The sequence below is a fragment of the Lissotriton helveticus genome, chromosome 9 (genome assembly GCF_964261635.1).
Source record: "Lissotriton helveticus chromosome 9, aLisHel1.1, whole genome shotgun sequence".
In the NCBI taxonomy this organism is placed as follows: Eukaryota; Metazoa; Chordata; class Amphibia; order Caudata; family Salamandridae; genus Lissotriton; species Lissotriton helveticus.
Genome location: NC_136070.1, coordinates 1,039,629,712 through 1,039,645,857, shown reverse-complemented (window position 1 = coordinate 1,039,645,857; position 16,146 = coordinate 1,039,629,712). Strand labels below are relative to the sequence as shown.

General features: G+C 43.3%; 1 protein-coding gene across 2 annotated transcripts in view; it reads right to left on the bottom strand.

The window, feature by feature from the left end:
* Positions 1 to 2,384: 2,384 nt before the first annotated feature.
* The window catches only part of SHISA5 (shisa family member 5), a 327,160-nt gene continuing 313,398 nt past the window's right edge, over positions 2,385 to 16,146 (bottom strand). For both annotated transcript variants that reach the window (XM_078661377.1, XM_078661376.1), the window contains one exon: positions 2,385 to 6,506. In XM_078661377.1, coding sequence (XP_078517503.1) covers positions 6,427 to 6,506 — 80 coding nt within the window. In that variant the 3' untranslated portion in view covers positions 2,385 to 6,426. The remainder of the gene's footprint in view (positions 6,507 to 16,146) is intronic.

Genomic DNA, 16,146 nt, shown 5'->3' with positions numbered 1-16,146 from the left:
CACACCTCTACTCACAACACTCTATTGCACTTTTCTAAACGACACAGCACTCCACTCTACTGTGCGAGACTCCAATGTATAAAAGTTTAATACCTACGCTATGTAAGTACACTCCACGACACACCAATACCCTCTATTGTACTTTACGCCACACATTTCAACTCAACTCTACTCCACTGTACAAGACTTTACCTCACCCTACCCTCCTATACAACAATCCACTCTACGCAGCTCTACTGTTTGACACACTTCTGTACTCTATGCAACTCCCCAACACTATATGCCACTCTCAGACACTTCACTCCTGTCAATACCCCTTCACTCCGCTGTACAACACTGTACTATATACTATATGCCTCTGTAGAACACTAGTCTACAATACTGTAGTCCACTATAGGATACTGTACCCAACTCTTTGTATATAATTGCATCCCACTTTAATCTACTTTACACTGACCCAGTACTGTACGCCACTGTAGTCAATAACACAGCATGCCAGTCCTCTCTTCAACACTGTACTGTACACCAGGCCACTTACAAAAGTCAACTAGACTATATGCCACTCTACTGTGGTCTACTTCACTTTCCAATACTGTACGACACCCCACTACGCTCTACTGTACAACACAGTACTTCAACTTATGACACTTTACTCAACTGTATACTATGCCACCCTACTGCTCTCCATGTCACTAAAGTCTATAATACGCCACTTCACTCTGACATTTTATTCCACTCTACACTACCCCACACCAGTGTACTCTACTTTCTCCCACTCTACGCCTCTATGCCATACTCTGCTATACTGACTGATACTCTACTCCACTGTATGCAGCTCCACTCAACAACTTGGTGCTACCCCCTATGACACTCTATACCCATCCACTCTAGGCAACTGTACTACACCCCGCTCAACTTCTGTCTACCATACGGCACTCCACTATATGACACAGCACTCCACTCCACTCCACTCTCCTCTACTGTACTCTTCAATTCTCTGCTTGATGATATTACAATCTATGACACTCTACTCCACTCTATGACAGTATGCTCCAGGTTACCATACTTGACTCAAATAAATGAGACACCATGCCTCTACAATATATAACACTTTACTACACTGTACGATACACTACTACACTCTACTCTATTCCAATCTACAATACACCACTCTGTGACAATAGACTTTACAACACTCTCCTCCACTGTACGACACACCACATAACTCTCCACCTGCGACACTGAACCCTACAATTTTTATTGAAGAATACCCAAAACATTGTCATTCAATGAAAAAAACAAAAGGTATAAGTTTAGTTATACTTATGAAAACGTACTTTCCCTAAACAAACCAAGTTTAAACTACACAAACTTAAAAAATTCAAATGTTATAGTTATAACTTTCATTTACAATCCATCCACCACCGTGACATTGTTCTAAGTAGCAGACCTTGTTACACACTCTTCAGCTCACTAGCCAGTTAACACTAACTATACTTAAGTCAGGCCTCCTGTACGCCTTTCCGCCCATAGCACGCCGGTCCAGAGTTCTCGACCCAAGCTGTTGAGCATGGTCATCAGCTCAGTCTGCTCCTTTGGGAGGCTCTTCATTAATCCGATTCAAAGTCTAACCATTATCAAAATGATGATGCACTGTATTTATTATTCTGTTACCATAGTTATGGATGATCCTGTGCTCACATATGTGAAAAAGGTGCAAGTGTGAGCAATAAGTGCATCACAAACAAGAATAAAAAGAGGCATGACTCTTGACTCCTTCCGTTATTTTTAGGCTTGGGGATAATAGATGTGGTCTATATACGTCTGTAGTCACAGCGTTTTGACCTCAGGTCATTGGGAGTTCATTATCAGGACAAAATATTGAGTACCAATTATCTAAAAAAAAAAAAATGTTTAATATTATAGGCGACTTGGCTCATTATTCACTGTAGATAATATATTCAGTATTGAGTAATCTTGAAATGATGTACAAATGGATTTTGAAGCAATTTGCAAGCAGATTGATGTATTTGCACATTCCAATATGGATGCCATGTTCATATGTTCCTTGCAGCTTCCCTTTCTCTGCTTTCTATTTCGAAGTATCTGTATGTGTTCTGCAAGAAAACTCACATCCAGTGTGTGAACAAGACTGCAAGACAATCGAAACGCATTCCTGGAGTAAAATACATCTACCATTTGAATTATCCCGAGTGATCGTCTTCTTGAACTGTGTTCTATTTGAGTTCAAGGTCCAGTGCACTCGGCCGGCGTGGATGATCCAACTACCTAGGGCAGGGAGAACGTAAGAAACAAGCTTGGATTTTGATTGATTGAGATATATATATATATTCTTAACTTCAAGAACAAAAGAAGTAAAAAAAACAGGTACAAAGATTCTTCTTTATTTTTTGTAACAGGCTTTTGAAAACACATTATAAGTAGCTGTTACTGCCAACGAAATAAAGTGTAGCCAAAGTGAAGGCAGGAACTTGGTATAATAGATTTCAATAGAAAAAAACAACGAGAATGTGTTAAGGATAAAAAAGACACTCGATGAAAAATGCAGTGAAACAAAAAAAAATGTAAAACATGTTTAAAGGTAAACGTCGAGCCAAAGAGCTGGTTGATCTCTACTATGGAACTGAAGTTAATTTGACTGAATCAAAGATAGGGTATGCAACAACCTGCAGCAACTCTGAAATGCCTTAGAAATTATTGAACATAGAAATCCGTGATTTAAAATTGGAAGCAAATGGCCTAATTCGCAAAATTTTACTACATCAAAGAGGACCCTCAGGTGCACATAAAAGCGGCTTCAGACAGTAAATCCTACATCCTGATTCAGGATTAATGGAAGGTTGCCATCTTAAATTTTACTCATAATAGTTGAAGATGTATTAGCATGCCAGACTTACAATAAGGTAAATTTACATCTGGAAAGGAGAGAGGGTGCCTCTTAGGGCTGGCTTTGCCAAATAGAGTTAATAACAAAAATTAATAAATTTGTAGGTATGAACTAACATTTTGCAGATAAAGTCCCACAATTGAAAGGCAAATGCCAAGCAGAGTGAAAATCGGAAGGTAACACTACAGCGTATGATGAGGCGGAAGAAAACGAGTTTCTCCAGAATATTTTCACTGCAGAGAAAAAAATTACTTCCACCTACAAAGGGGCATTTCTGCATGATTTACTCGTGCAAACCTCCACATGGCGAAAAATATGCATAAGTAAATTTTGCAAATGTGAGAGTTACCCAAACGACTACAATGTATGTTAATAGAACAACCACTGTTTTTCTATGTGAATGCTACTAGAACAGAAATCCCTTCTAAAACTAATGGGAAATATCCACTATTACATTTCTGACTTTTAGCAGTCTGGCTTTGTGTATGAGGCTTAATGCGCATTTGGTACATTATGCTCTTATCTCGCATTTCAATGAAAAATACAATAATCAATGACATAAATAAAAAATGCTCTCGTCTTTCACTGCAAGACCTGTCATTATAAAGCTCTATTCAGTCAGTCATCAAGGAAATCATGCATTCACGCGGGCAGGCCCAGGCAGACCCGGGCTGCAATTATGGATACAAATTACAATGTTTAACAAAGCCCTGGTTCATAGCCTTTAACAGTCATATATTCAACATTATGCATACTTGCAAAAAAATTAGTAAGAAAATAACTACTATCTATGAGTGAAACACGTTGTAGCTGATTCTCGTGATACCATAAGGCGGTGAGTGGAAGGCCTGAGAAAATATCCAGTAGATACGTTTACCTGATGAGCTGAAAAAAGATGAACAGGAAATATACGGCTTGAAAATATTCCTGAATAAGAAAACACCTAATTCTGGCATTCAGAAATCAAAATAAGGAACAAGCTACAAAAGCAAAACAACAACATGGATAAAAGCAACCAACAGGGAATATATGTTCAATAACTTTCATAACAGATGTGAGCTATTTACAGCATTAACCCTAAAGCAAGAGAAATACATAGGTAGCAATTCAAAGCGGTCTAATTATAAGGGTCAGGAAAGGACACCGCTTCCTTAGTCATGGTTTGCTTCTAATGAATTCGTGCATTTTGCTCTTGAAAAAATATATTCGCAACAACTATCAAAACCGGTGCAGTCGGTTTTACAGCTGTGTCAATAGCAGCACTGCTACAGACGTACACTTTGAAAATAACAATTTTTGGTTACATATATATATTTTTGCTGAACATTTGAAGAAAAAAAATGTTAGACTGTTAAAAACATACACACACACAATCCCTTTCATTCCCTAACTTAGATTAGTATACGGTAAGTGGTGGTGGTACACTTATAGACATTTTCAATAAACCATACTCGGGCCACACCTGAAATGCACGCAGAGGTGTTTTTGTTTTGTTTTCCAGCATTGCCAGTGCCGCACAAAGAAAAACTAGTAGTTCTGAATTTCTGTCAAGTGAAGTTTCCTTGAGCAGCACTATTCCCATGCACACTAAGTGTTTTGAAAAATGCTGCGCAACAATAATTTTTTATGGCTCTCATGAATTATAAACGAAAATAACCCTTCACCTTAAATTACAGGTGGAAAGGACTAGTCTACTTTATACTAATGGTCCTGCAAAATGTCCTTTGTGATGCTTGGTTGTGGTTCACTCCCCTGTTGTCTCTGCTGCACATTGAACACTTGAATAAACAAACTGTTTTTTTATTTTTTATATAAAATCCTTTTTGGGGACTGCAAAAAATGTCTTTGCAAAGCAATGTTATGCAACAACAGATCGAAGAACCTGCGAGGGAGCGCAAGCTCAAACCTTGAGAGTACTAGCAACACTAAAGCGAACGAACAATGAAACAAAACCAAGCTGGGGTCTGGAGCCTCCTAACAAGGAGTCCTTTCTAAAAGATCTGGTGTTTCTATTAACTTATACGACTGCCCTCTTGTTAGTGATCTTGGACGGAAGAAGACAACGACTGTTCAACACTAGAATTTGAAAATGTAACATCCTCTGAGCAATCCCCCCCCTTCCCACCTCATCTTCCCGCGGTGAAATGTATGTAGATCGGCTGTTAGGAGCTTAGCCACCAATGAGCATATTTAATAAGTAACTGTGAGTCTAGCATAAACCTCTTTTTAATGAATGGTTGCAATAGGAACCACCTTTTGAAATTGCGTTCGAGAAGAGCTACCTAACAAATATCCCTTAAAAGCAAATGTATTTATTTTTGGGGGTAGTTTAAAAAACGTATAACGACAATTTAAGACTTGTCCTTTACCGAAGGTTTGATTCACTGATGTTAGGTTTGTATCCAATACACTGTTGTGATAATAATGGTCACTAGCAAGTTGACATGGAGAATTTCCAGTCACTGCAACCACACTTTTGGGGCCTGGGTTCTGCAGGAGATCTCAGTGGCTCAGGTATATGCAAGAATAAAGCACATATTTCCTGATCTAACCCCTGAAGTGGACACATGGCTTCCGCATAGGAATGGTAAAGTACAATGGCTGGACTACAAATCATTCTAGGCAGGAAACATGCTTAACCGACTGGAATGACCTCAGTATCATTTTAGTTGTAATCCTGAGATTGGATCTATACCCACTCCCCACATGCTTAACCACCACGGAGTCCATGCTATCCGGAGTAATGTCATCTGTGAACAAGAGCGGTATTCTGCATGCAACAAAATACAATCGCCACTAGATTTAGATTTACAAAAATTAAGTGGGAGCAAATCGGAGGTGCAAAAAGCTCACCTAGTTGAAGTAACGCTTTGCGGCTTACATAAATGGGATGCTTAGTTTAGAAGACAGTGTGCAATCAGAAAAATCAGATTGTCTGCTATCTATCCTGTTGGTTTACATAAAGTCCAAATGTACTTTAATGAAGGCTGCTTAATCCATTCTACAGAAACAAAGAACCCATGTACAGTTGGTTGCATTGTGACATACCCATTCCAAGACCTTAACCAATGCTATTCGAACCGGCTTACAGAAGTCCCATTAGTTGGGCTCTACCGTGCTCACAGGTTAATAGCAGTTTCTGCATCCGTGAATAAGAACTCAACCTCACCATTCTGTATTTTCTTTTGCTATGAGCTGGGGTTTTATCTTTGGTCATTTGTGTATGGAAATCAATGGGAATCATTTTTAAACAAAATTGGTGCTAACGGACAATACTGCAAGGCTGTGAAAGTTCTCGTCTTTGAACGTGGATTCAGTGACTGGGATGGTAACATTCCCAGTTTATTCCCTAAATTCTAAGGACACAGTTTGCTGTGAAGGGTTGTTCTTAGGAGGAAAGCAGCTGAGCCTCAAGAAAAGCCTATTTTATGAAGTCCAACATCTGTAGGGCCTGGATAGTTCCTGGTAGGTGGTACAAAACAAGTGTAATACACATGGAGGCAGAGAGGAATATCCATTCAGTAGGCCGGTTTTGCAGAGTCCACGAATGCAGGATTGTAAGGTGGCTGTGCTGCTGGGTATGGTACTCCGGCACCAGCTAAAACATAGAGAGATAGAGACGTTAAAACATGTGAACCCAATATATACACCATGCCGCATTTCATTTTAGACATGGAAAACATGTTAACAATTAAGATATATTGATGGCTGAAGACAATCCAAGCTTTAATATCCTGAGATAGCGATGGTTGCTGTAAGAAGACAAAAGCATTTGCAACGCAAATTGGTCTTGCTTTTGTTAGAAGTATTGGCATTGTGAATGACAATGTCTTTTACCCATGTGTTTTGGATTGGAGTGGAGTGGATGTATGTGGTGTGGAGTGGAATTATGTGAGTTGGATTGGAATTGTTAGTTGTGGTATTGTGTGTGGTGGAATTATGTAGTGTGAAGTGGATTTGTGTAGTTGAATTATGTAACATGGTGTGCAGTAGAAATATGTGGATATAATTATGTGGTAGTGTGTGTATTGGAATTATGTGGAGTGGGATTGTGTGCGATAGAGAGTAATTATGCAGAATGGCATTTTGTATTGTGGAGTGCTATGTTGTGGAGTTTAATTATGAATGAATGAATAAAATATTTAATAGAGCGCACTGCGGCCAAGCGGCTTCCTGGCGCTGGGGACCTGATCAGAACTCAGCCGAGGAGACCCCGGAAGACTAGGAAGGAAAAGCCTGGAGGAAAAGGAAAGTTTTGAGGGCTTTGCGGAAATGGGCGTAGATGGGGATAGAACGGATGGACAGAGGAAGGCTGTTCCAGAACTGGGGGGCCAGGACTGAGAACCGGGTGCCCCCCGTTCTGGATTTACGGAAGCGAGGGATATGGAGGAGAGAAAGAGAGGAGGAACGGAGAGTGCGACTAGGGGCATGAGAGGAGACAAGGGAAGTGATGAACAGGGGAGCACAGCGGGAGTGGGCCCGAAAAGCTAAGCAAGCCAATTTGTAGGAAGGATCTGAAACGGACAGGAAGCCAATGAAGGGACTTGAGAACCGGGGTGATGTGAGAAGATTTAGGAAGGGAAAGGATAAGGCGAGCAGCTTGGTTTTGAATGGCCTGTAAACGGCGAGATTCGTAGGCAGGTATGCCCACGTACAGGCCATTGCCATAGTCAAGGCGGGAGGTAACAAGGGCCATGACTATGGTTTTGAGTGCATCAGTGGAAAAGAACCGTGAGATTTTCCGAATTAAACGAAGGGACAGAAAACAGGAGGATTATGTGGTGGGCTGTTGAATTTTGTGGCATGATGCGGAATTCTGTGGTGTTGTTCGGATGTATGTGGAGTACTGTGTAATTGTATTATTGAGAAGAAATGTGGTTTGTTGTTGAATTATGTGGTGAGGAATGAAAATGTGTAGAGTTGAATTGTAGCCCACTGCATTCACTTCCAGCAGCGTCAAGGGCATTGGTGAAGTCACCCAGCGACTTGCCCATAAATTCTGCCACTGTCCGACTGCCTTGACAGATTGGCTCACACATAGGCACAGGCTTATTGGCTTTGCCAATGCTTGCTGTAAATAGTGAGCCTGTTTTTTATAGTATTGACCTAAAAGGGTGAAAATACTTACTGGACCTACCATATTTAAAGCTATGTATAGTAGGTTGCGTGCAGATTTAAGCAACAGATGCATTTACCCACAGAGTTATCCCACAGCTGGACTCGCTTTAGAAAATAGAGAAACTGATCATTCTGCACTTAGCTGTGTTCCGCAGAGACCCAAGTGTCCCACCTCAGTTGTCGCAGATCCAAAAGGTGAGGCTCTATTTATTTATGTTCATCAATTCCTGGTAGTTCATCTGCTATAAATTCGAATGCATCTTAAGGAATGGCTGCTGTAACTATCTGCATTTGCAAATAATGGGGTTATGCCTATAAAAACTACGTCTGACACAATCAATTGACAGTAAAACAGCACCTGCTTTAGGCCCGGTCTTGTCCTGTTCTAGGCCTGGTAGCCCTCCGTCTTCAAAGTCTTGGCTTTCTCTTACAGATCTCTTTCCCTGTAATTCCTTCCCCAACACCCTTGCCTCACCTGGCCACTCCAATAGTCTGCGCCATAACGGCATTCAGACTTGGAGCTGCCTGGAGGTGGACCCTTCTAGCATCGAGCAAGTTCAAAGGAAGTGCGCACGTGACAGATTGGGCTTTTTGTTATTTGGTGTAAATCCATTCAGTAGTTTGCGAGATACTAAAGGAAATAAAATTTGTATATCTAAGATCGCGACGGATTCACGATGAATCGCGAATGTGCACGCCAACAGGAATAGAGTGATTAGCTGGCTGCGACCCGAGCAGAGAGTTGCAGCCGCCATTTTAGTTATCAGGACAATCTTTGGGGCTGAATTACAATGCTAGAACTTGGCATAAGGGGTCAGGCTGAATGTGTCCCGACCCCAGGGGAGGAATATAAGGATCTTTCAGGGACTCCACATGTGTTGAATATATTGCTAAACAGGTTTTTTTCCCAAAGGCGTTATTCGCAAATTCGTCAAGACCGTCAACGTGGACCCCATGCAGCGTTGAAACGAATTTGCGAACACAGCCTCAAAAAAATGCATTCACAGACCCACCCAGATAATGATGCACCTACTCACAAACCCACTCAGACTCATGCACCCACTCAGAGACTCATGCACCCACTCAGAGACTCATGCACCCACTCAGAGACTCATGCACCCACTCAGAGACCAACTAACTCACGCACTCATTGAGACCCACTCACAGACCCACTGAGACTCATGTCCTAATTCAGAGTTCCACTCACAGACACACTCAGAATTATATGCACCCACTCACAGACCCGCTCAGACTCATGCACCCACTCAGAGGCTTATGCACAGACTCACAGACACACATGGGCTCCTGTACCGACTCACAGACGTACTCAGACTCACATACTCAGAGTCCCACTCAGAGATCCATTCAGATACTCATGCACCAACTCAGAGACTCAAGTAAAGACACACCTACTCAGACACTCATGCACCCACTCCAAGTCTCACGTACCCACTCAGACTCATGCAACCACTCATAGTCCCACTCAGACACTCATGTACTCAGACTGACTCACAGACTCATGGAGGCACGCATGCACTCACTCATAGACCTACTCAGACTCATACTCCCATTCAGAGATCCAGATACTCACGCACTGACTCAGAGACCATCTCACAGACCCATGCACACACTCACAGACCCACTCAAAGACTCACATACTCATTCAAAGACTCACATACTCATTCAGTGACCCAACTCACAGGTCCACTCACACATCCTCTCACAGACCCACTCACACTTATGCACCCACCCACAGACCCACTCCGAATTGTATACACCCACTCACAGACCCACTCAGAGACTCATGCACCCACTCAGAGGTGTATGCACTGACTCCCAGAGATTCATGCATTGACTCTCAGACGTACTCAAGGATTCGCGTACTCATTCAGTCCCACTCACACACTCATGCACCCACTCACAGACCCACTCAAAGATCCATTCAGATACTCATGCACCCATTCAGAGACTCATGCACCGACTCACACCTACTCAGACACTAAGGTACCCACTCACAGTCCCACTCAAAGACTCACGCAACCACTCACAGTCCCACTCAGACACTCACAGATTGATCACCCACTCATGGAGGCACTCATGCACCAACTCAGACAACCATACAGCCCCTCACACACCCAGAAAACTACTGAAACAACCACTCACACACCCATACAGCCACTCATACACCCACTTACAGATCTTTACAGCCACTTGCAAACCTACTCACAGACCCAACAGCCACTCACACACCCACTCTCAAAGGTTACAGGTTACAATTAGGAAATAAAATTAAATAGAACCGTAGAAATTCACACAAAAACAAGGGTTACAGGAACGTTATCGTAAGGAAATAACCTTAAAAAAAACCTCAGATATTAATAAAAAAAATACCAAAGGTTACAGAGACGTTACAGTTAGTAAATATAATGTTAATAAATCTAAAAAAATCACTTAATAAAAAAGGTTACAGAGATGTTAAAATTAGGCTCAGATTTCACTCGTACAAAACTAGCGGAATTTAGCAGTTATGGTTACCTGACTTAACTACAACTTACACCCCCACAATGCACTGCTTATGACCTCACATATTATATTACTCATGTCACGGTCAGTGAAATCACTGATGACATCTCAAATGGCCACTGATGACATCTAGGGAGTGAAAGTGTTTCGCAAATGTTAGAGAGTTAAAGATATATAGTAACGTTGAAATCTGAGTCTAACTACAAGTTGTTATTCTTCAAAGAAGTCGAGTCACGAGTTCAAGTGACTCCTCCTCCTTGTGATAATGTGCATGGGTATCCATTAACTCCTTTGTTAGAGGGTTTTACTGCAGGTGGGTGAGAATGGAGTGTAAAGTAAGTGTAAGTAAAGAGATGTTCATGCATATAAAGAGGTAAAGGAAAACCAACAGCTACAGGTGTCCCTGGAGGAGGGTGGGAGCATGTGAATCTACTGCACTATATGCCGGGGTCAGATGTGTACAGGGTAACTGACAAGTTACTTGCCTTCTGTAACGGCTTATCTGGTAGAGACATGATCTAGGAGCATATTCTGTACCATAGAACTTCCAGGCATCAGGCTGGATCCAGAAGATTTTTGATAGCAGTACCCCTGCGTTCCGATAGTTGGCATCGGTTGACTCCACGTGACGTAGTAGGCATCGGGTTAGTCGTCGTGGTGATGACTGCGCTGTCTATACAAGCCCCACCTCTGCACTGACATCAGTACTTTTGCGAATTTCCACGCCAGAAGTGCAGAGCCATGAAGTAACTGACCATTGTGTGTTAAAAAAATAACTAGGGCCCTGAAGGGGAAAACCATGACACTAAAAACTGATCTGCAGTGCAGAGAGGATGGGTGGTTCACCAAGGAATCTGCGGCTAGATCATTTCTCTACCAGATAAGGCATTACCAAAGGTAAGTAAGTTGTCCATCTGATACAGACATCTATCCACAGATTCCTTAACTTAGAAAAGATACACAAAGAAATAATTTCCCTGGAGGAGGGACTGCGGAAAAGTAATAGACCAGAAAGTCCTGTAGGACTGAATGGCCAAAGAGGCCATCCCTATGGACCCGATTAGCCAGGCAATGTTTGGCAAACATGTTCAGGGACGTCCACGTAGCCGCTTGGCAGATGTTGAGGACTGGGAAACCATGCTGAAGAGCTCTGGTGGATGCCTTCACTCTGGTAGAATGAGCTTTAAAGCCTTCAGGAGGCTGTTTCTTTGCCAAAGAGTAACAGATTTTTATGCAGAGTGTAACCCAGCAAGAGATGGTCCTCTTCTGCATAGCACAACTCTTCTTTTCTCCAATGTACCCTACAAAGAGTTGGCCATCAACCCAGAACTCTTTAGAGCGATCGAGATAGAACGATAACGCTCTTTTTGGGTCCAGACGGGGAAGACTATCTTCTTCCTTGGAAGGAGCGTAGAAGGTTGGCAAGGTGACAGATTGCCCTGTATTGGAACGGTGTCACAACGTTAGCAAAAAAAGAAGGCCTAGTACAGAGTAATACTTTGTCCTGAAAAACTGTCAGCTAGGGAGGCTGAGAAGATAGAGCCTGCAATTCGCTCAGCCTCCTGGCAGAAGTTATTGCCACTAATAAGGCTGTTTTGATAGTAAGCAGCAGGAGGAGGCAATTGTGCAGTGTGGGTTGAAAGGTGCCCACATCAAATACGTGAGAACCAAGTTAAAGTCCCACTGGGGCATGTTAAATGGTGAGGGGGGAACATATGTGTGAGGCCCTTTAAGAATCTATGTACAATAGGAGATTTAAAAAGTGACGGTTGATACAGCAACTGTAGAAAAGCAGAAAGGGCAGAAAGGTAACCCTTCAGAGTGCCCAGAACAGAGCCAAAGAAAGAATGAAAAGAAGAATGTTAGCGAGGGAGCCAGGCAGGTGGGTCATCAGACCGTACTATTCAAGAATTGCAACATTTGTGCCATCAGCAGTTGTATACCAACTTAGTGGAGGGACGTCTAGCTGCCAGAATAACTTTGCAGACTGCAGGAGGAAGGTCAATAGTGGTCAAATGTTGCCGCTCAATCTCCACACAGGGAGGCGAGGGTGGACAGGACCCTCCTCTGCTGCTGAGACAGAAGAGCCTCCCGAAGGGGCTGCCTGATCGGAGGGTCGAAGCACATCTGTAGAAGCTCAGGATACCAAACTTCCTGTTCCCAGTCCAGTGCCACAAGGATGACTTGAGCCCAATCGCTCCTGATCTTCTTGAGCACTTTGGACAGGAATGGTATGGGCGGAAAGGTGTACATGAGGCCTGTGCTCCAATCGAGACGAAAAGCGCAGCTGACCGAGAGCTGCCTTGGGAACTCCAACGCGCAAAACTGCTGACATCGGTCGTTCTCTTCGGAGGCGAACAGATCTAATCAAGGCTCTTCCCATTGCTGAAAGAGACCTTGCTTAAACTCCGGATGAAGATGCCAATCCTGATCCGCTAGGCACCGACAGCCGAGTTAGTCTGCCTTGGAGTTTAGGGAACCGGCCAGGTGTTGAATCATCAGGGATATGACCTGCTGTTCTAGCCAAGCCCAGAGGCGGAGGGCCTCCTGACAAAGGGTCCACAACCCCACTCCACCCCACCCCAACATTATTGCAAACATCTGTATTATAGCCCGATTAACCTGGACTCGCCGCTCTGGAGGATAGGCCTGAAACTGCACCGTGTCCAGACCGGCTCTGATGAAGGGGAGCATCTGAGAGGGAGTCCGTGTGACTATGGCACGTTGATAGTGAACCCCAGCGAGTGCAGGAGGGTTGCTGCAGTGTGTAGGTGAGAGACGACTGCTTGGGGCGAGACTGCCTTCAACAACCAGTTGTCGAGATAGGGGGAAGACTGGAGCCCTTGATCTCCGCAGATGAGCTGCAACCACTGCCCTGACCTTGGTGAACACCCGCAGGGCACGGGTGAGCACGGTAAACAAAGTGCTTGTGGCCCAAAGTAAACCGCAGGTAGCGACAATGGGCAGGCCGGACGGGAATATGGAAATAGGGGTCCTGCCAAGTCCAACGCTACCATCCAGTCTCCTGGTTCCAGGGCAGACAGAACCGGAGCAAGAGTGAGCATCTTGAACTTTTCTTGTCTGAGGAAGTAGTTGAGTGCTCGGAGGTCAAGGATAGGACGAAGGCTTCTGTTCTTCTTTGGACCCAGAAATCTCTTAGATAGTTGGCCGATACAGAGAGGCACCAGACAGGAATGCCCTCTATCCCCTTTACTGTTCGCCCTCATACTGGAGCCCCTGGCTTGTGTGGTTCGTACCCGACCGGGCCTGGGTGGCTTCCTCACCAGTTCGGATTCCATAGAGGAAGAGCGCATATCGCTGTACGCGGACGGTTTTCTGCTCTACGTCACACAACCCACTGAAACACTCCCCCGCCTTTTGCACATCTTTGAGGAAAATGGCAGCTACGGTTAATTGGACTAAGTCCACCCTCTATCCGCTAAGTGGAGACCTAGTGCCTTACACTTATCCCAGCTGCTAGCGGCTGGTCACAGAGGGTTTTCTTCATCTAGGTCTCTACATCACCACCGACCCATTGCTACGCCTGGATCGCAATATACGACGAGTGTTGCTTCATTTTCAGGCAGATGGGAAACGCTGGAGAAAACTCCCTCTGACTATTATAGGATGAGCCGCAATGTATAAAATGGTAGCGCTACCTCAGCTTCTTTATGTTCTCCAGAACACATATTACAAAATACCTGACACTATTTTTACTCTCATTAACAGTGAGTTGCGCCTCCTTTAATGGGACGGTGCTCATCCGCGGATAGCATTGCAGATCCTTCAATGCAACCCCTATAACGGAGGATTGGCAGTACCGACATAAGGGCCTACGATAGGGCGGCCCACCTCAACATTATTAATGAATGGAACCACACACCAGGAGATCACCCAACGTATAGGCTGGAAAGACTCCAGTTCCATGAACGTTTCCCGCTGCCTTATTTATACGGGAGAGCAGGAAAGTCACGACTTCATCCGGCTACGCAGCGGGTAATCTATGCCTATTCACAGCGGCACAAGACGAGAGTTGCACTTTTACCGGAAACAAACCTAGCAGCTGTTGAAGCCACGCGCTTGCGCTGGCGTGGTCAGATATACTGTAGAAAACAACCAAGGGCCTTGACTCACCTCAGTAAGGCCGAGTCCAAATAACTAAAAACTAAACAAATGCCAATACTGAGCAATGATTATGAGAAGAGATTTTTCACCTGCATGTATGACTAAAACATAAATGCACTTGGAGATTAATCCATCAGTCATTGTTTTTTATTGTCAGAACCAATTAGACCATATTTTTATCAAACGCATTTTATATACATGTTTAAAAGGACAATAAATCCAACAACAAAGACAAAATCCTAAACACAACTAACTACACTTCACGGTGACACCCCCAATCAATCAGAACCTTTCACTCACACAATCAATCCAACATTCTTCCACAACCAAAACACATTCTCACTTTTAACATCCATATAACAACCCAGTGCTCATTTAACTGGTGAATACACAACCTAATCCCCACGTCAAATGATAATTCCAAAGTATTTCTAGCACATGTAGGAATAGTTCTTAATAAACCATCTTCCAAACAAACGTCTTAATTCGTTCAATTGACAAATTAATTCATCAAAAAACACAAATCTTTTGACGGGGACAACAAAAACGGGGTCGACGTGTTTCGAACCAGACCCTTTGTCCGGTTCTCATCAAGACGTTTATGTTTGGAAGAATGTTTATTCAGAACTATTCCTACATGTGCTGGAAATACTTTGGAATTATCATTTGACGTGGGGATTAGGTTGTGTATTCACCAGTTAAATGAGCACTGGGTTGTTATATGGATGTTAAAAGTGAGAATGTGTTTTGGTTGTGGAAGAATGTTGGATTGATTGTGTGAGGGAAAGGTTCCGATTGATTGGGGGTGTCACCTTGAAGTGTAGTTAGTTGTGTTTAGGATTTTGTCTTTGTTGTTGGATTTATTGTCCTTTTACACATGTATATAAAATGCTTTTGATAAAAAAATATGGTCTAATTGGTTCTGAAAATAAAAAACAATGACTGATGGATTAATCTCCAAGTGCATTTATGTTTTAGTCATACATGCAGGTGAAAAATCTTTTCTCATAATCATTGCTCAGTATTGGCAATTGTTTAGTTTTTACGTGGTCAGATATACAGCACCAATTACTCGTCCATGGCTAGAGGGGTGATGATATGGGTTAAGGCTGGGATCCCGTGGGAAGAAAAGGAAGTTCTGACGGACCTAATGGGGCGGTACGTCCTGATAAGCGGCAGACTGAACGGCCAACCGATTTTGCTGGGCTCCTTATACGCCCCCAACATTGCTCAGGGCACCTTTTTGAGTGATCTCTCAGAGATATTGCTTCGATGGAGGGACGTCCCGTGGCTCGTGGGCGGAGATTTTAATGCAGTACTTGATGCTTTCCCTGACCATTCCCCCGCCCCTCACTAGTACTATCGCTTCCTCCAACGCTCGCCTTTTAAACGCATGGCTAGGTCACTGGGCCCTTTTAGATGTTTGGCGGGAACGTCATCTTCGCTTCAGGGTATACTCCTTCTATTCTCCA